The sequence below is a fragment of the Clinocottus analis genome, unplaced genomic scaffold (genome assembly GCF_023055335.1).
Source record: "Clinocottus analis isolate CAN_PGR_092001 unplaced genomic scaffold, fCliAna1.0.p SCAF_20, whole genome shotgun sequence".
In the NCBI taxonomy this organism is placed as follows: Eukaryota; Metazoa; Chordata; class Actinopteri; order Perciformes; family Cottidae; genus Clinocottus; species Clinocottus analis.
Window position 1 is genome coordinate 3,646,047 of NW_027175932.1, and position 24,035 is coordinate 3,670,081.

The 24,035-nt window shown below is 45.6% G+C and overlaps 1 protein-coding gene across 1 annotated transcript in view; it reads right to left on the minus strand.

The window, feature by feature from the left end:
• The window catches only part of sema3c (sema domain, immunoglobulin domain (Ig), short basic domain, secreted, (semaphorin) 3C), a 36,097-nt gene extending 12,399 nt beyond the window's left edge, over positions 1–23,698 (minus strand). The window contains exons 1-6 of the mRNA XM_068586279.1: positions 23,548–23,698; positions 19,476–19,639; positions 6,345–6,505; positions 5,619–5,681; positions 2,586–2,705; positions 294–384 (exon numbers count right to left, since the gene is read on the minus strand). Coding sequence (XP_068442380.1) covers positions 294–384; positions 2,586–2,705; positions 5,619–5,681; positions 6,345–6,505; positions 19,476–19,605 — 565 coding nt within the window. The 5' untranslated portion in view covers positions 19,606–19,639; positions 23,548–23,698. The remainder of the gene's footprint in view (positions 1–293; positions 385–2,585; positions 2,706–5,618; positions 5,682–6,344; positions 6,506–19,475; positions 19,640–23,547) is intronic.
• Between the last annotated feature and the right edge of the window lie 337 nt (positions 23,699–24,035).

The window sequence follows — 24,035 nt, forward strand, 5'->3', positions numbered from 1 at the left end:
GATGTCGGAAAGCAGAGCCGAGGGTGCAATGTGTCGCCTTTAGCCGAGTCGACGGCAACCCAACACTCCTCGACCAATCAGAGCGAGTGAGAGGGGGACGGAGGGGACTCGGCCTGGCCTGAAGGAGAGGGGTGCTTTGGTGCGTTGCGTTCGATGTGTATTAAAGTCAAATTCTCCCTTTTTATGAATTTTCATCACATGTGATAGCTAAGAGACACACTGCTGACTCAAAACACAAAGCAATGGGCCCTTTGCTACCGTGTGAAAAAGGCGGAGGTTTAGGAAGCACCTACTGATCATGACGGAGGCCGTGTTCACTTGAGGGTTGAAGGAGCACCTCCCCTTCCCGGATTCGGTCCTGGAGTCGATGTGAAATACTTGTTCCTGTGACAGAGTAAGGGAGGAAGTCAAGAGATAGCGGGCACAGTTTCATACGATAAACCTGCAAGTAGGAGCACGCCGAATGAATGTAGGTAGCTCTGCTTTTGGTTTCACAGCACAGAAACGGTCCTGCGTTAACCGGCCCATGTGGAGCAGTAACATTCCTTTTGGGAGGAATTTCCCTGCAAATGTGTTGGACAGTCATCTCAGGTGGAGCGGCTGCCAAGTTTAAACCCCCCCCCACCCCTCATGTTGCGGTCTGGACGGTCCAAACGCCTTTTACAGTATAGCTTTCGGGCAAACTACAGAGCTTCCTGTTCCCATCCTATTTAGGTCCGGCCCACGGCGGTGGTGCTCCCTCGAATGGTGATGAAGTGACGTCGGCACCGAGGAGCATTTTCCAGGAAAATTTCGCCAAGACTCCATCTGGCGAGCCGTGTCATTAACCTCTACACTGCAAAGAGAATCCCTTTTAAGTCATCTGACGTCGTGATGAACTGTGAAAGGCCCTTCTTCTCCATGCACTCGAGAGAAAAAAAGAAAGTGTTTCGCTTGGATGTTTGACCTTCACCTCGAAGAAGATGCATTTGCAGATTTTGATGCCAAAAGGCTGTTTTTTTTACATCCAGCTGCAGAAGAAGGAACACTTCTTTGCTCTTGACTAAAACCTTTTCGTTCGATTGATAGTTTCATGCCTTAACACATGTGGAGGAGATCTTTAAGATGATATTTCGAACTGTTTTTACTGTCACATGTTTCTGGGGGGGAAGTGTAACTTCTTTGAGTGGACGTATCACACCCTATAAAAGACTATAAAAGACTAAATTAAAGACTAACTCAATAAGATGGACATTTATTGCTGTGTCTAATTAACCGAGGCCTAACGAGCACGTTGGAAAACGCAGAGGAGCGGTGTTCCTGTCGCAGCCGCTCTGAAACCTACATAATAGTCTTGGGTAGTTCTCACGGGGACAGCTTGTTATACTTAACAGATCCCTTTTCCTTCAGACATGTTTGAGCTCCGAAGTTGCAAACAGAGCAGTCTGCCTTTCAAACAAATCCCCCCCCAATGACAAAAGGCACCGCGGTGCGGAAAGAGCCTGTTTGGGAGATCACCCGCTCTGCTTATTAGCGCTTTGGCAGCCGGCGGCGGCGGCGGCAGCGGCGGCTGCTGCCTGCGGCTAAATGCTGTTCACTCAGCGAGCACTTTTCCTCCTGGAGGGGCGTCCTCGCGTCCCACTTCCAGAGCCGTGTGGCCGGAGATGAGAGCGCATCATCCCTGCATCCCTGACACTAGAGCTCCATTATTTACCCTCTTATCCTCCGCGTGGATCAAACCTACAGGAAAACTTTCCTCATATAAAGTTTAGGGAGTCTATTTTTTTTCATGCAGGGACACTTGCAAACTCTTTGCAGCACAGTGAACGGATGTGCTATTGTTAGACACCACCGCTATCTGATGCAGGCAAGAATTTAAGTTCAGGCAAAGATAAACTGTGAGGAGATTATTGCAATTTCATGTGCACTGGTTGTCATCTCCTGCACAGATTTACATTTCTCGGTGACTAGACAGATGTCAATGTTGTACTCCTTCTCGTATAAAGTGCTGTAAAGACATCCTATTTCATATTATTCCAGCTATCAATCAATATCAACCATTTATATTTGGTTTTCAAAACCCTAAATCATTTGTTAAACGTCTTTTTTGTTGTTTATTTGCTCTGGGTGGCAGTATTCCCACTATTTTGACTTTATTCCGCACCTTACCGGTGAGCACTAGGGAACAACAAAGAATAAGAGTTATAAATGACTGTCTCGAAAGAGTAATGAGCACATAAATTACACTAACTCAATTATGGTAATGTAATTAGGTTTCTGGTTAAATAACCACAGGGGAAGCAGTGCATGTTCTTTTGCTCATTATTTTCTTTTAGCTTTACAAAAACCATCACAGTGTGTTTTTTAATTTTGAAATTCTTTAATTTAGGATAACAGATGTTTTTATTTTTCTTTTAAGAGCGTTATTGGCGTAGCATCATTCAGAAGCCTTCAGCGTATCCTCATCCTTATCCGAAAGTATTTTAATGGACAAGTGGAATGAAAAAAAACTACCAAACGCTTCTCAACATGTCCCAAAAAAACCTGGTTTTACGTCGTTAAACGTTTGTATATTCGGGGAAGCGAGTCCGTCGGCGTGTTCCCACCTCTGGTCTGCGGCCCCTGTTGACGTACACGCAGACGGGGCTGTACGCTCCGCTGCCACACATGAACAGATGTGTCCTGTTATACGGCTGCACCACCCGGATGAAGTTCCCACAGCCGTGCTGCAAGGCACCGATAAACAAAAAGAGAGACACACGGGAAAGAGTTCAGTAGGTTAGAGACCAGCATTAAAACGTCACTCAGGTGAATTACAATGAAATGTTCAACCTGCGGTTAAACATTGTATTTTATAATATATTTCTGTCTCACATCACTTTGTGTAGCTTTTGAGAGAAGACATAAAACAATGTTACTTGCTTAAACTACATAGATTTGAATTCAAAGGCAATAAAACACATCATCTTTCTCATGACTTTTGCTGCTACAGGCTAATGTTAGCTTAGCCTGTAGCAGATTGTTGCGTCCACACTTCTTCATTTGAGCTACTGTTACCTTAGTTAGCTTAGCTTAGCATTCCAGTTGTACTTGAAGCTACAGTTCAGCACACATTAGTGTGGCTCACATGTTATTAAAGCATGAATAATCCTTTAAAAACCAAACAAGCAGTTTGGCGGCACTGTGAAAAAAACCATTCATATTTTCTTAATCTAGACTCCATGACGCAACACACCGAATACGACATAACAGAGGATAAGGGCTACTTCCTGGTGTGCGGCCAAGGTGAATACAAAATCCAACTTGTTTATCTCTCCTGAAGTATCCTATTCCATATGAGGGAGAAACGTATCTCACTTCTTATGGTGCTTATACAATGCTGCACGATCAAACAGTCCCACAGCTCACCGCTCTGGTATTAAGGCCAGTGGAAAAAGACTGTCAGTGGTAAACGTGATACATCTAGTTAGAGGCAGATCACTGATCCATCTCTGCTTTCACTTCCCCAACACCGGACTAGCAGCGCCGGACTTTGTGGCTAATTAGGCCTGAGCTTGCAGAAACCGGCCGGAGAGAGAGAGAGAGGAGGAAAGGACCGGGGAGGAGAGGAAAACGCATCCAGGGAGCCGTCAACAACTTGGCCGCGGCTGCAGGAATGGCAGCTGCTGCAGCTCTTCGGTCGGTGCGCGGCTCCACCGGGAGCCATCGTCGAAAAAACAAGGGAATTTTCAACCGTCACACGCCCTTTTTCTGTTATTTATGTTCCTCCTCTTTATCTCTCTCTGTTTCCGTCTTGCTTTTTCTCCCCACATCACCCATTCATCTCATCACACCCTCCTCCGGACCCTCACACACCCGCTCCCAGAGGCCTGCACCCAAAACCTGATGTCGGGTTTCAACAGAGCAACATATGAATATAGAGGATATTAAAAACATTCATATGTAGCTTTATCCTGTTATATTTCTCTCTCACACGCACGCAGGCTTCCAGATAAACAGCATCCAGACTGACGGCCTCAAATTCAAGTGCTGTTCACATTGAGCTTCAAGTGGAGGCCTTTGAGCCAGCAGCAAACAGACTTAATCAGCCTTGTTGGGGTATTTTTCTCCTTCTGTGGCAACAATGTGCGGTTCGCTGGAACCCCTCTTCACCACAGATTGTATCGGAGAAGAGTAACTTAATATATACAGATGTGCAGGGTAAGCAAAACAGAGCGATGTGGCGCTCCGAGTCAAACGAAGAAGCGTCGCGGGGGGAGAGAAAATGAAATATATGCCGCGCTATGGGGAAGAAACCGAGAGTTGGAAAAAAAAAAAGCCGAAAGAGAACGTTTTAGAAGAGAAACTGAGTTGTGAGTTTGAAAAAAGGGTTGACAGAAGGGTGAAGGGGCTCCACACAAAAGATGGCTCACCCAAATATTTGTGGGAGCCTGTCGGCGGCGGGGTGGGCCGTGACTCACGACTCACTCTGTGACTGGAAACAGCTTCTTCTTTTTTGTTGTACAAAAAGCTCCATTACTCCTCCAGCCGCTGCCAGGGGATGGAGGGATGGAGACATGGTGGAGAATGTGGGGCAAACGGGCAGCGAGGATGCTTTTTATGGTAACTCGTACTGCTACTTTGAAAATGTAAAAAAAGTCGCACGAGAGATTTCTTCTTTTTAAAAAAAACCTCTCCGCTCTGCACTGCAATGTCAATAGGCAACTGTGTGTGTGTGTGTGTGTGTGTGTGTGTGTGTGTTTCTGTGTGTGTGTGCTTATTCCAGAGCAACCCAATTAGTGGAAAACAGAGGCGGAGGAGGAATCAGTCTTCTGAGTCCGACCGCAATGCCTTCATTAAATCAAGTGAACCCCCCCACAAAAAAACAAAGTGCTGCTCAGAATCAGGCCGGCTTATGAAATCTCTGCGTCAATGAGCTGCGTCCCATTTGCGAGCTTTCGCCTCTGGTTTATTTTTCCCTAGCGCTCTGCGGATCCTCCCACGCCTCTCTCTCTCTCTCTCTCTCTCTCTCTCTCTCTCTCTCTCTCTCTCTCTCTCTCTCGTTCCTGACCAACTGTGCCGATGCCAGGAGGAGTCTGGGGTCGGCCCGTGACCCCGTGGACATCTGCGGCCCGCCACGCACATGTGGTTGGACCTGAAACGAGCTCACAGATGGGAGAGAGGAATCCCGGGAGGCGGCACGCAATGCATCGCAGTCGACCCCACCTGTTGGGAACGGATCTGGGAACAGCGGACAAGACCTTTAGTCTAGATCGCGTTCGCAATGGCAACTTCCCCTTTCACGGTACGGGGTCCAAAAGCGACGCTGTGTGTGTGTGTGTGTGTGTGTGTCGCTGGTGCTGCAGCTTGATGCTCCAGCCTTCTGGAGGAAGGCGAAGGTGAAGAAATAACTTTCCACGGACAGAGTTTGCTCAATAAACCACCGTATCCTCCTTAAAGTGTCATACAAACACGTCCACAAACAAAGAAGCACCGCCCAGTTCAGCTGTACTTTGTGAGACACAAGATGGCGAACATGGTAAACATTATACCCCCCTATTGGTGTGTGATCAATGAGATCACAGTATTATCTATTGATTGACCTCTTAAGGGCCCCATGAAATCCACGAGGAGGGTTTTGAAATGTTGAGGTTTCTCACCGTGGGATCCTTTCCCGCCATTTGGCATTCCTCGACCTTGCTCGGAGAAGCTGGCCACGACACCTGGCGGGAAAATAAAAACAAAAAGAAGCATTTAAATTAGTGACACGCTGGGGGGAAAAGAGCCCAAGCGAGCCAGGAACAGATCGAGAGAGACAAGTCAAGGTTTGATCATCGGACAGAAATCACAGAGTGAATTGCGGGAAAGTGAACACAGACGAACTGAAAGTGTTCAGCGATAGAAGCTTCTGTGCCAGCTACCGTCGGTGGAAAATGCGAGAGGTTTTCAAACCAGAGAGAGGTGCTTGAAGGTCTGGCTCAATGAATACATCAAGCAATTTACTCTGGGAGAAATGGATGCGGTGCAGGGCTCCCTGGGGGAACCTAAATGCTCTCCCATCTGTTTATGCACTTCATGCCTGTCAATTACACTGAAGATAACTCCTCCGCCGCACACAGAATCCGTCATCAGAGAGCTCGGGCGTGTTTATGCCTTGTTTGAATAACCCTAAAAGGGTTTCTGATCGAGGCAAATGTACGGTAATTTGCACACCATTGCACAGATTAGAATAATACCAGTGCAGCAGTTTCACGACGTGCCAAACACTCTGTTAAATTTAACAAACATTGTATTTTCTCCTGCGTCGCGGTCGAGAGGAAACAGATGCGAGCGTTGCATTAAAACAAAATGTTCATCATAGATCCAGATGATGAACATGTGCTGACCTTAAGCGTGCCGAGGGTGATGTTGTTGATGTCCATGGAGAGGACGTGGTCTTTGCAGCCCACGTACATCCTGTCCTGGTCCTCGTCCATCTGCAGGATCCGGTAGTCCATGGCCTTCTCTGATATACTGTAGTGTTCAAAGGACTGAGAGTTCTGCAGGTCTGGGACACACACACAGAGGAACACATGAGGAAAGGGTGAAGAAGAAGACATACAAATATGGGTGTGCTTCAAGTTGCAAGAGTCTAACTTGGCTGAGATAGCAGAAAAAGTATTCAAACGTAATTTCCCAATATTCAAACAGCGATGAAGACAGATCCTGAAATTTGTAATGTAAAATTACAAAGCAGTCTTGTTCTAGGTGACCTCTGCTATGTCCGTGTGTATGGCCGTGAGATTTTACCGTACAGTTTTAGAGAAAAGTGACGTCAAAGTCAGCTTCAATGACGTAATGATATTCATAATGTCACAATTTCCAATATTCAAACTGCTATAAAAACAGATCCTTCAATTTGTAAAGTAAAATTACAACGCAGTCTTGTCCATGCTGACCTCTGCCATGCACAACTACATGGCCAGGAGATTTTACTGTACAGTTCTGGAGAAAAGTGACTTCAAAGTCAGCTTCAATGACATAATGATTTTCATAACTTCACAATTTGAAGTCAATTTTCTCCAAAACTGTACAGTAAAATCTCATGGCCATACACACGGACATAGCAGAGGTCAGCCTGAACAAGAGTGTCTCCGGGTTTGTAACTCTGCATATGCAAACAGTTTCATCAATGGGCCTCATCCGCTATATAGTGACTTAACAGACATTTATTTGCAGGACAATGTTCAGAGATCCTTACTTTAGCTTTCCTCCGGTCAACAAAAGAGAAGCTATGACAACAGAGTACTTCAGGGGAGATACAGTCTGAAAAAAGCCTCTCCTACTTAATAAAAGCGCGTATTATTCACACGGAAACACAATGCTCAGACAGTTATTTTCAGCCTATTTGCTCCAGAGATAGAGAACTCTCAACCATACCATCAAAGGCCCTCCCTGTCGAAGCCAAACTCATGCATATTTATCACTTTTTCAATCTGTGCTGAGAGCAGGGGGTGTGTGGTGGTAGGGGGGCAATGTAGATCTACGCCCTCCATTTCCTCCCCTCCATTGACCCTCCCTCTGCTCTCTTTGTACTCCCTCCTCTGATCAACAAACAGGTTGCCTGTGCTTCGCCTCCACGCCTCGGGCTAAAGTCACATTTTCATTACCGTGTGACGTACGCGATGGAGGCCTTTTATGTTGAGGGGAAAGTGGCTTTTCTGTGGCACCCCTCACTCTGATCACAGGCTGTTGTTTGGGGCGTTCGCCTCAGAAAGACTGGAGTGTTTAACTTGAAATAAAGACGAGTTAACCACTTCAGTCGCAGGAGAGTTTCCCACGATTCTTCACTCTCTATACATCCGCCGTGTTTACCTACGCTGCCGTATGTGGTTTACGTCTTCAACTGGGGGTTCAAGTATTTTTTTAACATCGTATCATACGAGGCGAGCGCATCAGGTGGCGCCTAATGAAGAACATGCACACAAACACGACTCTGTTTTTACCTGACTTGACAGGAACACAATTTGAATGTGAATGCGTGCCGTAAAGCAGATGTGCGTTTAAAAACCAGCGATTGTTATATAAAACTGTAAATCATAGCTTGTTTTTTAAGAAACTGCTGTGTTTGGATGTATTGAACAGCATAAGTAACATACAAGTGAATTATATGGTTTGGTACATGAAAAAATTCAAATGTCATAGATGTAATTTTTTTCTAGACGGACCCCAAAATTATTCAAATAGCCCTAGTGGTTGCAGGGATACACCCTTTTTTTGTTTCGGTATGCAATTTTTGAGAAAAAGGCCTAAAAATAGGTCGGTTTTCAAAAGGTTAATAAAATAGAAACCACCGCGTCAGCCTCATGCTTCAAAGCGGAGGAGATAGCATCTCAGATAGCATCACGGAGAGATCTGTGAGCAATGTTTTCCTAATGCTGAAAAGGTTTAAGATGATACACGCCTCGCTCCGCCAGAGAGCGAGCTACCCAGGGTGAAAGACTCACCAGCAGCTAATTAAAAACAGGCAGGGCTCAAAATTCTGCAAAAAAAATCATAAAAAAATCATACATCTTCCCAACATATACGGTCTTGGAGCAGATTCAGGAAAACCTTTTAGACCACAATACTTCACCGCATGGAGGTAAATCTTAATTTAAACACTCTTCCAAATGATTTTTCTGGAGCCTAAAGATGGCAAATGTCATTAAACATACAGCTGTTTTTATAATGGATGGTCTGAGCAGGAGTTTTACAGTCGTACATTATATAGCCCGCAGCCTTCAGGCTCAGTGGTTGAGTTACCTCACTGGGACGAAAACAACAAGAAAAACCACAGCTTTTTTAAATATTTAACATCGGGGTGAGGAAAAAGGCAAGAGGTGAAAGAGCAGCGCATCTGTTATGAAGCATTCGCTCTACTTACAAAATGCAAAACAGCAATATCAACAGCTCTTTAGCCGAGACATTTTTTAGTTGCTTTACGATGACTCAATTTTATTTTATTTTTACTCTTATGACCGCTATTTTTGGTTTAGCTAAAGCTATAACTAGCTAACGTTAGAATAATGTTATTCTAACGTTAGCTAGCGTTACAATATTGCTATTCTAATGTTAGCTAGCAATTGTTTGGCTTTAACATTATGCTATCTATGGTTAAGCTAAAGCTATAACTAGCTAACGTTAGAATATTGCTATTTTAACGCTCGCTAGCAATCTCCATAATTAGCTCACTCACTGAGCCTTTCTTAAGAAGTGCATGCAGGCTACTGAAGCTATTAGCTGCAGCTATTTTAACTAGTTTACTGAGTTAAGTTTTTATTTTCTTCGTGAAACTATTTCCGAGGTTAAATACCAGGCACTTTTACAAGAAAATATATATATCTAGCTATAAAATACAGATTTTGAATACAAAATGTATTCAGTCTCTTACTGCGAGATTTCTTTTGCACCAAAAACAATAGCTTTTATAAAAAAGAATTTATAAAAAACCTGTGTGTCGTTTTTGCTAGAAATTGTTTGCAATTCCAAAAATTCTAAACATAGAACGTAAGTTTAGTTTATTAAGGACAAAGTTTCCATTTGGCAATCAAGTGTGTTACATTTTCGCCCCCAAAAAACGAAGATCCGAACCCAGCAACCCCCACTGTGAATTGACTCGGGCATCGTGGGTCCCTCGTGTGTCTCCGGCTCTCCTCCTGGCAGCATCCCTTCACAACATTCCTCAAGGGGAACACATTGTTCGGAGGGGCGTGGTGCATGAGTGAAACAACGGTTTAATATTATGGTGACCTTTGTGTTGTTTTCTCAGTGGGGGGAAAGAGGAGACTTTCATTTTTTTTTCTCCGTGAAGGTAATTAGGCCTGGGACGCAGCAGGAGGGTGTTCCACATGGATCCAGCCTCTTCACTGGGAGACGACCCCGAAACCCTCTTGAGCCCAACATACCGTCGGCTTCAGTGTCTTCTCGGCGCTCTGCTTTCACTCTCATACAAACATATGAGTCACGCCGGCGCTGCTGCAGCAATGAAGACCAACATCAAAAGTTCATATTGCCAGATGGTGCACCTGCTCCATCGGGGAGGGTGGGATCGTCAAGGTTTTTCACCGTCATTCAATATATGCGCTGGGACCGTGTGTTTACAGAACCGATGCCAGCTCATAACCTTCACATGAGGTCTTTGACTGAAACTGCTACTACTTAAATTCACTCCATCGGTGGCGCCTCATTGAGTTTTTTGGCACCACCGCCTCACTCTTTATACTTCATTATACATCAAAACAGAAAACAACAGTTGGAGCACATTCATTTTGGTTTTTTTTGTCTCAATGATGAAGACATTTTCTGGACCACAAGCAAGTTTGTTAGTCTGCATGGAGTTTATATGCATTCCTCATTGTTGAGATCACACAACTTCCCCTGACGGAGGAGTGTCAAAAAGGGTTTCAGGACATTGTTACTCAGCCGAGCGGCATGTTGTGGACACTGTTGTTTTGGAGATTTAAGCATTTTTTGGATGCTTGAGGACAGAACAATAGTAAACAGAACAAGGTCCTGCTTTACGAAGAGAAAAATGATCCACAGGGTTGATATTTAGTGTAAATATTCAAAGGAGGGGACCGCACATTTGATAGTAGGATTGGGGAAAGCTGAGGTTATGCGAGTGATGAAACAGAGAGGTATTCGGTGTTGTTTAGTCTTTCCTGCTGCTGTCCTCATTGCGAAACTGAAAAGCGAGCGAGACAAGAAGCAAGGGTGTGGCATTAACAGTTGGTGGGTTTTCTATTATGTATGTATGCAGGTGGGCCTCACACCTCCCTACGGACCTCACGACAGTCACCGGCGTCCTGCCTTTGACTTTGAGCTTTGACCCACAATGCCCCAGTGGTCAGATGGCAGACCGATCCCGATACAATCCCCTCCTTAATCCCTGCGATGGACAGTGGGGTTAACAGAAAGGGCAAGGTGGTGACTGGAGAGTTGGGAATCCTTCTCTTTGATGTGTTTTTTTTCCCGTGTGTGTGTGAAGTGGTCAAGCGGAAGCGGCACAAAAGCCTTTTGTTGGGCAGTGAAACGACAGCGCTCATTCAATATTAAACAGCTTTTTGTTTGCTGCAGACGAAATCCTTAACTTGAAAATGCAAATGCAGGATAAAGAGCTGGTAGATCAATGTTTCCTGAAACAATTAACGGATTGATCGATGAAACGACCCAACCATTTTAATAATGAAGGCTTTCTTCGAAAAAAAAGAAAAACCTCTCAATGTTTTCACAGAGGTTTTCACAGAATTCTTACGTGTAAAATTGGTGTACTGTCTCTTTAAATAAACCAAAACGTGTCACGGCTTCGCAAATGTTTGAAAATTAATGTACAATCCTATAAAACTAAAAAAAAAATCAGCAACACCTAAGAGAGCATCACAACAAGGTGATTCTGGAGCTTTCGATCGTATCGCGTGACCTTCCTCGGTAGATGGTTGTAAGGCAATCGTAGATGGCTTAAACATTTAGATTATACGAGTAAATATTGTTGGGTTCCAGACTGTTGGTCGGACAAAAACAACAGCAATAGAAATGTAATCACTACTGAAAATATTGAAGCCCGGGGTCTCTGTCTGAACATGTACGCCATGTAAATTGATCCCCGGCTGACATCCTTTTTTTGGAGTCCCAAAATGAAATACAGCCCTTTTGTTTGTGACAGCTGGCCGTGCATTTTATTTGTGCGGTCACTCCAGCCTTGAAGAAAACATATCTGAAGAAACAAAAAGCTGCGATCGTTCAGTCTTCTGTAAACCGGAGAGGAATCGATTGTCTGTGGGCACAGACTCCATGGTAATAAACCCAGAGAGGCAACAAGCCGCAGAGACTCACAGAGGAGGGGAAATACAACAACAACATCATGCTCTTTAACGGGAGTGTGGTGAAAAGGAAAAAAGAAAAAACATGGGAGGCAACAGAAAGGGACCTGTGTTCGTGCCCCCTGTTTTGTCTGTCAGCAATTAAAAGAGATGGGAGTGCTCACTTTGCTCTATTGTGAAGATACAGCCAAGAGAGGAAAGGCAACAACCACAGGGAAGCTTCAACCCGTCAGCCTTTCTGACAGACTTGGCTTTTTTGAACACGCAAACAATCTCTGAGGCAGCAAAGCCTCCAGCAGTAAACAACGCTTCCATGGTTCTGGTTCGGGATGTCCCTACAAGGAGTGGTTTGTTGTAACGCCGCGTCGTTAAAATTCGAGATTCACTGTCGCTGGAAAGTATGCGGGGTCTTTATGAGAGAGGCAACTGTAGTTCTGGACCGCCCAGGACTGAGGTTTTTCGGAAACTGACTGAGCGGGTGTCTCTTCATTAGACTGAGGCTCTTCTTCCAACTCGATGGGAGACAACAAGAAGTGGAAGGACACATTGCATCGCATTGTGCATCATTTTGCAGTGAAATGTGGTAAAAACTGAACACGATTCACCTCGTAAAACTTGTTTGTCTCCATGAAACGGTGATAAAAATCCGCGTGGGGCAACAATATGGTATTATTTTGTCAGAACATTAGCGAAGCAGGGACGAGCAGCGTTAAACAAATTGACTGGGTGTCTGGAGTGTTGGTTTTTTTGATTAACGCCAGTGTCTGAACACAAGCCAAAAGGTCCCCGCACCTAATTAACACTTCAGGGGTCGGACAGTGGACCAATTACAAACCAACCTTGGTGTCTCCCGGACAAATGCAGCCCGCACCAAGTGGCTTTGTACCTGAAAGGCCAGCATGAATAAATTAACTCCATGCTAATGGTGCTTGCTCTCCATTCAGTTCAAGGAGAAGCTGCTCTGTGGTTGTCAGGGACAGCCGGTGAGAGGACCCCAATCACCCATCTTGATAAATATTGAAGCAGGGGCTTATACCGCCCCTCTTTGCAATTAATCTCTCCTCACAAGATGGACCGGGTTTCATCGCGGAGGCCTGACTTCAAACTTGGTGCCAAATACCATTGCTCTTTGTTGGCGGAAAACAATGCGAAGGGCTCTTCTGGTTCAGTTCTGGATGGCTGCACTTACCTAACGCACACTCGCACATACTGCGCCAGTAAAAGGGTTTTATCCCGGCAACTGACGGGCCCCTTCTACCTCTTAAGTAATGGCTGTTGTCCGTTACAAGGCGGCCATCCATTCTCCTCGGGGGGGACCGGCCTGATGGTATACAGTAATGACTGGTGGCGTATACATATAGCAGAGGGGGAAGTTAAGGTGTCTCACCAGTGCGTGGAGACCACCCAGGGCGGTCGGCTGACAGAGTCGTCCGATTGTCTGTCCAACAGACATACCCCACATTCTCAGGCGAGCTGTGGTCAGCGCTCTAAACGCAAACAGCATGCACTAACTTACTGTACTGCAACTACTTGTTGTGGACAGAAGCCAGCGTTGGCTTTATATAGCTGACGTCTCGTTCATTTTCCAATTGTTGTCTGCCGCCAATTATCTATATCCAGACATTTTAATGGGAATCATATGGCCGTCTCCCCCCTCCTTCTCTCACGTTAGCTTCCAACACCCTGTATCTAAATATGACGCGAGAGCCAGGAGTGTATTTTCTCCCCCCCCCCACCCTCGGCTAAGTGTGTGTGTTTGTGCCGAGTGATGTTATCCAGCACCAATGTCAACTGCTGCGTTTCATTGCACGGCTGACCTGCCGAGGTGTTGGCTAATATTCCCCCGTAGGAGCCGAAACTCGAGATGACAACCTGTCCGTCACGCCGCGCCGCCGGCCAGCTAGTTTGCGCTCCCAACGCTCCAATTAGCACCTGGCCTCCCCTTCACATGTCACCGGCAGGCCACTCCCTTTGCAACACAGCCAACCCGTACGAGCAGCCGCCTCGCCTCTCGGCCGTGACCTCTCACCTGCCCGCACCGAGAGCCTCTGGTTACTGCTCACCTCCAGCTGACAGTAAATCTCTGTGATTTTACAGTCAGGGAGGGCTCTGGCGAGGACTCTCAGGGCGAGGGGGAGGCTTGCAGGAGATACGGGTGAGAGGATTCTCAGAGTTTATGTGTTTACTAGTCATGGAGGACAGCCAAAGGGAAATGGAGAGAGCTCGACCAGGTGGGACACCTCTCTGCCATCTTGAAGGGGAGGAAACTGTGTCAGGTCGGAGAAGTTATATTTCCTCAGAGACGCGATGGCGCTGAGGTCGAGAGGTTGTGTTTGTTGTGTTGAGGGAAGGCCAAGGTTTGTTTTGAGGGCAACAATGACAAGTGCACCTGTTTAAGCTTTTTCAGCTGGCTGTAAACTCCGAGAAAACAAGGTTGTTTAAATATTCTTTAGATCCAGGTGCTTCAAGTAGGAATCCATTCAAGTCAGAAAATATTTCCAATAATGGCTAAGGAATCTATCTTAAGCCAATTTATTATCATTATTATGTTCCCGATCTAAAACGTTAAGCACTGCTCAGCCAATAGCGAAAAGCTTCAATAAAACGGTCGTTATTTTTCTTAAATACACTGCACAACAAAAAGACACACTTGCGTGAATAGTTTCATCAAAATGGATCATTGATTGGTGATAATGCCAGCGAGCATTTCCCAGTTGACCTTGGCTATCCTTGAAGAGACATGTCTTTGTTGGTGCTGATGGCCATTGATTACCTTTCAACATGTTTCGGCGGAGGAATAATAAAACATTCAAGGGGGCTCGCGAGGTCAGACGCAGGAATGGCTAAACAGAGAGAGACGGGCAGAGAAAAGACTGACGGGCCGACAAGAGGAGCTGTCAAACATCTCACGCGCCCGTCGGCCCCGAGGCGATGCAAGCTGGAGCTCAACGCCCTCCCTCGGCCTCCTGTTGGAAACGTCCGTGCCGCCAGACATGATTCTGGGGGACATGCACACAAACCATGCCATATAATCACAAGCATTCAGGCCCAGAGGAGCCGCACACATGCGCTGCTAACCTACAGCTATTTGTAGCGTGTCTCTGTTGGCGACAGATTGGACAGGCCTGCGCTGTTCCCCGCCAGGCATTCGCTATAATCACAGAGCATCGTTGATTTCTCTTTCGCAGGCTTTATTATGTTCACCACGGGGGGAGTGGAGATGCTAATGTGCAGGTCTAATGTGAAACGGAGACAGGAAGCTGTCCGACGTTAGCAAAGAATGAACCTTTGGGCACAGACGTAGACATCCCCGGACTGCTTCTGGCTACTTGTCAGCGTTGATCTTTGACATTTCGACCTTTTGCTGATCCCAGAAGACGCCGCACGCCGCTACTCTGCCAAGTCTGGTGTCTGTAGTAGTTTGAGTCATCTGGAGTGTGGTTGTATGACTATCCATAGTCAGTGTATTGAGTTCGAATGAAAAAAACAGGAAATGAGTCAGCATTTTGGGTTTTTGGTTAGGTATCTTGAAATATGTCTGAAACACAAGCTAACAAGATTTTAATATTTGGTTTTACGTCATGAAAAACTTGAATTTTAAAGTTTTTACCTGCTACAGTGAGACTACTAAACTGAGCTTAGTGGGGTAACGAGAAGTCCTGCGGTCGGCATAGCACCAATTTGGACAAAAAACATATTTTAGGCACCTAAAAAAAGGCTCAATTAAAAAAAAAGACAGACAGACAGCACTTTCCAAAAGGGAACTCAACTCAAATGGAAACATATGCTCTCATCAAAACCCAGAAGACTCCATTTACAAAACCAGCATAAATACGTTTCCCCTTCAGTTCACTTCTCCGTCTGCAAATATCCTAAATATAGCATACGCTTAAACTTTCTTTAAGGGGTCTGAAATGCGTTTGCCCCCGTCTGCAGCAGTATATTTGCTTTGCTCCCGTGCTCGTACTCTTGTCTGCTTTTTCAAGCTGAGGGCCTGTTGACCGCCGACTGTTCATAATACACCACCTATAAGTCCCCCAAACAACGCCACTTAAAATAATCTGAGCTATCCCTTTACACCGCAGGCAAAAGAAGTCCCTGAGCGTCAAATTATTCTTCCTTCAATATCATATTGGATTTAAATCTGACACATTAGCCTTCTTTACAAGAGGTTACTGTAATACAGGCTCAGACTGCTCAGGCTGATCTCCTCTCAAATGGGTTCAGAAGACACAGTACTGTTCAGACAGACGAACGCCTCAGAATAGTCCTTGGGCTTCCAGTGTTTAAGGTATCCACTTAGCGACATATCCTGCAGATTTCCTTTCATAACTTGCAAAGCTGGGAAACCACACGGTTTTAGCAATGATTCAGCGGAAAGTTTCGCCACTGAAATCCAATAAAGTCAAAGGAATGCACATCCAGGCTCCGACCACGGACAAACATACACCCTTTCTCCAAGAGAGCCACGAACACTCGCCTCTGCAAACCCTCACCACCGAGTAAACATCCTTCACGGACCGACCTCCACCTACCTACCTCCAGTGTGTGAGCCGTGTCATTGCCGTATGAATAATGGCGGCTGGGGGACGCGGTAATGGGGCACGATGAAAGCAAGGCGTAATCCGTGGAGGCAGAGGGGGATCTGGCGTTTCCGATGCGCCTGGTTCCTGATCTCCAAACCTGGTTCTGTTCAGGCCCTGAATGAAGCCCATGTGGCTCGTGCCGGTGTGAGCGAGCCCTCATTAAACTTCAGACCTCATTTTAATCAATCTGTCCTACGTCTGCCAAGCATGTGTGTGCAGAATTGACATTACTTTCACCTTCAAATAAACATCTTTTATGCGTTCATACTGTATTGAATACCGGTGCTTTGCCAGAACAGAGTGAGACCGCTGATGAGGTTAAATGATGCTGATCATATAGACTCAGACTTCTACACAAGCAGGGGGAAATGAGGCAGGAGTTTTGGCATTTTAGCAACAGCGGGACCAACCTCTGATTCAGTAGCAGAACCAATAAGCATACACATAGTGTTTCCTACAGTTTACAGCAAATGAAAGCAATGTGAAAAGAACAACTTCTTCAACGGCGCATTAACTCGCTTGATGTTGTATTTGGTTGCAGGTTTATTTCAACTCATCCAGTTATTTTCAGGATAACTTTCTTTCAGATGGTATTAATATCAATACCTATATTAGTTTTTAAATCTTGGTTTATTGAAATGGGCCTTTGGACTATGCAAACTATGCTATTGTTGTTCTTCTTGCTAACGCTGATTAGCGCGTTTACGCCCCACAGATGCAGTTATTAAAACAGTAAATGTTTCTGTGAAAGATTCTGCACGGCTGCAGTTGAACTTTCTCCTGTAATCTGTGTGCGTTCCTGCATAACGCTGACAGCAAATACATCAAAACAGACCAAAATAAACTCTGAGAGGTCAGGAGGTATTTAAAGCAAATGCAGAGGAGTAATCACTTCATCTCTAATCACACTGGGTATCCCTAAATAGTTTCGCTGTATGGCCTGTGTTTATTATCCGGCGCACGAAAGAGAATATAGTGCCGCTTGAGGTCTTATTATTTGGGTTAGCTGCATTTTTCACTGTTTATTATGCGGTTTTAATTGTGGTCTGGCTGCGTTCGCCTGAGGAACACACGGGTAAGCAGGCTGAGGGAGAGAGGAATGTCAGAGACGGCAACTTCTCTGCAGGACGCGAGTCTACGCCGGGAGTCCTGTGAACCGGCGTTACCCCTGGATTGGATGTCAGCAGCGACACGAGGAGGGAAAAAAAGGGGGTGGGGGAGGACATCCGAGCGTCCAGATCTCTGTACAACCTGAACGTCTCACACACTGGTTTATTTTCTTGATCTAGTTCGCTCCAGTTCATAATCATAACCAGGTCTTTCCTTCTGGGAGCAGATGAATCCAAACTAACCTTTTGGACACCCAGCAGGTGCCAAACCACCTGCACCTCCTTCTCCCTCAGAGACACCTCTCATCCAGTCTTCTTCTCTGACTCTTCATCCATCTGTCTGGCTGCTCTGGATGGAGCCCAAACTCCCCGAATTCTCCACCCCGGCGAGCGCTTGCAGTGTTTATGGGAGAAAGGAAGCCTCTGAAAGAGTCTCCCCACATCTGGTGCTTACCCCTGCAGCCGAGAGGGAGTCATGACCCTCATCCTCCTTTTTGTTTAAAATGATTTCTCGTAAAGAAACTAAAGGTGCATCTACTCTTCGCGCCCTGTTGTGTTAAGCTCAGGTGCTAAATCAAAGCTGGAATGTAAATTCACGCCTCAGGTTGGCTGCTTAGCTTCGCACACACGTCCTCCATGATACATCGCAGTGTAATTATAGAGCAGGGAAACACACACACACACATGTGGCTCATCATCTCACAGATAGACATTAAGAATAAAGTCCAGAGCCTCTGAAAGAAATAGTGAAACTCAAAGTCAGAACTGTCCATTTATGGTCCTCCTTGCGGAGAACACAACAGCGGCAACACAAATCAAATCTTATCCGCGCTCTGAGCGGGAATCGAGCGCTGCAGGATTACAGGGATTGGCTCGTTTTCTGCACGGCCACCTCTGACATTTTAAGCCGGCTATTTGGAAACACTGGCGGCGCAAGAGCCGAGTGAATAATGTGACATGAGTGGTCAAGAAGCAAAGATGGTGGTTGTGCCGTTATTCGCATGTATTCGGGTCTTAGCTGGGGCTGTTTATTCTTTCAACCAGACTGCCATGTTTAACTAAGACAATACGCAGAGCAGAAATAGACTGACAGCTGGTTCAGATATTTGGAATGGGACAAAAATAAGAGAAACCAGAAAAGCATGAAAGGAAAGGGAGACAGAGAAGGAATGAGAATGAAAAATATCAGGAAAGACTGGAACCAAATCGGGAAAAGGTGCAGAAGTAAATTTAGACCGAGAGAGAGAGAGAAAGCAAACAAAACACCTGCTTTCGCCTCACACTGTAAGTCTGTATTGACTCAGCGAGAGCAGAGACCTCGCTGACGGACAGCCTCAGCTGCTCTGTGCTGCCTAATCCTCAGAGAGAGGTAGTGAAAGGTGATCAAACATCTCCTTCAGCCCCTGCACAGTATCCAGCCACCGCGAAAAGGTTACTGCGCCGCTCAAAGCTCGGGGGCCGTGAGTGATCGGTCAGCTCTTCTACACTCACTCACGCAGGCATGCATGCACACACACACACACACACACACACACACACGGCTGAACCCGCCCTACCTACCCACTCTCATCAAAAATTCATAAAATAATCTATGCCAAGGAAATTAAATAAAACAAGAGATTTAAAAAAATAAATAGGAGACCGCGAGGCTGCAGCAGGAGGAGTGTCATTAAAGATGAACAGATTCACGGTACGTCTGATGAGCAGGTCGATTTATGGACGAGGATTGTTAAATCTTAGATAAATCTGATGCAAAACAACGCCATCGTTGCGAAAGATCTGCACAGTCTCGTTAAGATATTTGTTCTAGGGGCTAGCCTTGATAACCATTTGTTCAGCATTAGCGCACTGAACACATGACATCAGCGCAACCTCATTACACCCGCAGGCCAATAAAGCATACTGAATTGAAACACAAGTTCCAAGGTTTAATTTCGAGAGGGGGGAGGGAGAGGGGGGGCATGCTTGTTATTTCTTCTTACCTTCAAAGGAGAGGAAGACTCTTGGCAGCGGCTGTGAGAGGCTGCAGACCCCCGTGGAGAACAGCGCGAGAGCCAGGAGCGCCGCGGCTAACGGCTGAGGCGGCCCGGCCGACCCCTCCGGCCTGCCCATGGCTGCAAGAACCCCGACCGGTCACCACTGCCTGCTGGAGGTGATGAAAGAGAAGACTTTGTGAGTTTCTTTTTTTTTTTGGACATCTGTGATACGACAAATAAACAAGCTAGCTTGTCTCTTTAGCCGTCCAGCTAATGCTAAGGCTAAACCAAAAGCCCCGTTGGTTGTTATTCCAAACAAAGTAAAGCACCGAAGAGAAGCGGTTTCCTTAAAGGAAATGATTCAAAATATGACTCAAAAGACGTCAAAATGTGGGCAACATGTGGTTGTTCAGCTAGCTTAGATGGTTGAGTAGCGCTTGGCATTGGCACACGACATGTTGAAATAATTTAAAGCAGTTGTATTTGACTCCCTTTGGAACAAACGATGAACACATTGCCAAGGACACATTAACACCGCCACACCTACGTTACTACACGGCTGTAGGAGCGAGGACAATGGACTTTTTTAATGTGCTGAATTTGATTAAATGTCTGAAATAATGTTTTAAGATTTAAAAAAAATTCCATTGGCTTTATTGTCGAGGGAACCGCTGCGATGCTTACTTCCTGTTGGCCTACAAAAATGTGTCATCCCTGCAGCACAATATATAGCGAATGTGTCAGATTTAAAGTTTTTGGATCTGGGCCACCCAGTGGTGGCATCAACACAGTGTGAAAGGTGAAAATGTTTTACAGTGATTGGCTTCATTTTACACCAAGAAAAACATATGACATTCAAGTTAAGAATCTTCTTTGATGCTTTAAAGTTCTCCAAACAGTGGCTGATACCTCAAATAATGCAGTGGTCATAAAATACAGAACTAAGCAATGCAATGATAATGATACATTTTGAAAGAGAACAGAAACAACACACAGAATACACACTTGTGATATTTACAGTTAGAGTCTGTCAGCTCCAGAAATGCTGACTTATAAAGTGAAGCTACGAGGAATGAAGACGCGGATGAGAGCACAGCATGTCAGTTAAATCCCATCACTTACTGTATCTTTGCAGATGCCCGTCACTTAAATATGGATGAGTTAAATCTGCACAAAAGAGCTGCTCGGGGAAACGCTCCCCTCAGTCTCCTCTTGTTCCCTTTTCATAACAGGACAAGAGCAGCTCAATAATTGATCGAGGCAGGTACTGTACTGGCTGCGGGACCCAAACTCCTGCAATGCAAAACTCTACATCTGTGAGGAAGACTTGGCCCGGTTTTTAAGCACCCAAACTGGCTGTTACACTATACCTGTGTGCTAAAAAACACACCGCACTCGATAAAGAGAGTCCCGTTTACGTGCAAAAAGGAAACACAAGCTGGCGAATCCCTGCTCTCATGGCTTATAGATGTGCAATGAAAAATTGATAGCTACTAGATGCATGATTGCTGTGAACAGTTCAGTTTGGGGGTGTAGTGTGCAAATAGGCTGAGATATGTTGTGCGGTGGAAGGAAGCGTGACTGGTATGTATGCAGCAGGGGAGGAGGTGGAGATCCACAGCTCAGGTGCATGAGGATAACAGATGGGAAAGTGCAGAGGAATGAGATCCTCTTCGGCTGCACTGGAGGGGAATGAAACAGCGTGGGGCTTCAGTCAGCTCCGGCCGGCGTACTGCAGCCCCTCTCCTGCTGCATCACCCACTCCCTCCCTCCCCCACCCAGAGCTGCTTCAGCTCGGGCGTCTCCCACAACTTTAGCCTGCAGGCGGGCGGCTCTGACCCTTGTCCTTCTGTCACTCTTATAAACGTTGGTTCACCCAAATTAGAAAAAAGAAACATTTTCTCTCTTACATGCAGCGGTATGTCGCTGTGCAAATAAAAGCCTGCCTCCTTTGCAAAACAATGTAATGGAATTAGCAGGTTAAAGTCTCAAGTCTCATTAAGAAAACAGTCTCACGTCTCAAAAAATAGTCTCTGAATGTTGACCATGAAAATGACATCCTTTCAAATACGTGGAAATAACTGAGGCAAAGGTATATGAATGCAGGATTACATTTTCAAGCTACGTGGCTGCGCACAACACACACACACACACACACACACACACACGCTGCTTTACACCTTTTTGTGAGTTAGGTCAAAATTCTATTTGGTGCAAAGTAGTTTCAATGTAAACTATTTAATACTAAACTGCTGATGTCAGCGGGTTGTCCTCAGTATCGGGAACATTTTGTAAGTTCCCCGAGAACATCAAGCAAACATTACGTTTGTGTTTGGACGAGAACAGAACATAACAAGACACTGCAGGCCAGTATCTGACATTGTTCAGTGCCAACACAGTAAATATCAAGTTGTTTCTTAGAGACCAATTAACAAATACCTTTTTATTAGCCTTAAGCACGTCTCCCTAACTTCAACCAACTGTTTTTACTCTCTCTAGTGTATTGCCATGTGTATTATCTCTCCCTTATTTAGTTCCCATCTGCATAAATTGTAGCATTGGACATAAAAATCTTGCCTCTGTAATCTGTGGTTTTACAGAATAGTCCAATATTGTTCCTGTCTGGCGTGAGTGTTGAGTTACCACTAAGTGAGAGTAATTGTTTAAGTGAATCAACGCTTTAATGTCCACACCTTTCCCTCCCTGCGTGCTGGGAGAGATGGCTGATCTCCCGGGGAGAGGCTCTGGTTTGGTTTGGTCTCACAGCTGCTAGACTCATCGCCTCCTCCCGATCGGCCCTATAACACTCCGGCAGGTCGGGTTTACACCCTTCCCTCGCTCCCTTTCCTTTGATCGTCACTATCCTCTGAGATATGAGACGCAAATGAGCTCACTGACAAGCCTCACTTGTGGAGCGACGCGACGCTCGCTAATGGGCCTCCCAATAATAGTCATTTAAAAAAAAGTGCATTGCCGTGAACAAGAATAATAAATACTTCAATTAATAATGTCGGGCTCTTCCCCGGCCGGAGATTCCAGCACAGAGTTTGCCAGGAATCTCTGCGACGGCAATTAAACGTCTCCACAAAAGGAGGTCAGGCCGAGTGAGCGGAGAGTTATATTTCCAGCGGGGCGCGATGATAATTGTGTTTATTGTGGGTTTCTCGGCTGACAGCCTAATTAATTTTCAGAGGCAATGCTCAAAAACTAATATTGATGAAAGCAGAGTGGAAAAAAAATATGCATAGCTGTACTCCTCATCTCTGTGATTGTTTGGCTCCCATCTGGTCCCGGTAATGCGTTAAACACATGCTATTTAACTACGAGGAATTGAAGCAGACAGTCCTCCCATCTGGGTTTGCGTTTGACAGATTTAATTATTTAGTATTTTGTTCTATTTTGTATTTTTTTCCCCTCCTTTGACTGGAAAACAAGAATTCAGATTGAACCGGTAAACAACTTGCGAGTTGCTCCGTGTGTCCCGGCTGGAACAGTACGGCGTGTGTTCATACCACACCCTGTCATTCAGTTGTCAGCGGCTCGGTTACAACCACGCGTTCCTTCACGCTCATGACTTGCAGGCAAGCAGCAAAATGTGTGTGTGTGTGTGTGTGTGTGTGTTTCAAAGTTTTTTCTCAACTTTGAACGTGTTAATTAAATAAGTCTTGAGTCTGTGAACAGCAGCAGTGTCAAATAAGAGATGCTTTACAAAAAATAGTAATAAAGAAAGACTGGAAACATCTTATGGTTCAATAAAGTTATCCAGAAATACTAATGGAACCAATAAAAAAACCTTTTTCAGCAACAAAGTCATGACTCAAATGTACACTGTATATAAAACAGCCATTACGCCTAAAGCATGCAAAGACGCATGCCTTAGAAGTCTGATGTAATGCAACGCAAGGTTTAGAAGGAGCAGCAAGTTGACTTCAGACCGAGTTAACTTCCAGCTCTTGTCGCTGCTGGGACTCTGCACCTGTTAGCCCTCCTGCCCGCCGCCTCCTCTGTGCATCCATTGTGTGGTCTGCTCCTCTCCAGCCCGCTGCAGTACAGCAGGTAGACCCACATCACTACTCACCTTTTCAGAAGCTTCCTCCAGTGCGCGGTCCCACTTTGAACACGCCGGGGTATCAAAACCAGTTATCTGCACCCCCTCCTCTTCTTTTTCCTCAAACACCTTGTTTCCAGTTTCCAGTGACACCACAGAGGGGAAACGCTGCTATTCCATCTAAGAGGCTTGACTGAGAGAGCACAGGAGAGAGGAGAGGAGAGAGGGAGGAGAGCAAAAAGACAGAGAGGGCTGGTGTCCTATTACACACTCTCCACTGAAGTCCCCCTCCCCCTTCTCCCCCCTCCTTCTCCTCTTCCTCCTCCTCCTCTTCACCCCTCCCTTCCACCATCTTCCCCACTTTTCCCTCCCTCTATTAACCAGACAGCAAACTTTAACCTGCAGAGCTCAACACATCTCGTACCTCACACGGCGAGAGGGCGAAGCCGGAAAAAAGGTCGGCCACGTTTGTGACTGAAGCTGCTTTTAATTTAGCCGTAAGAACAAATATCACATCC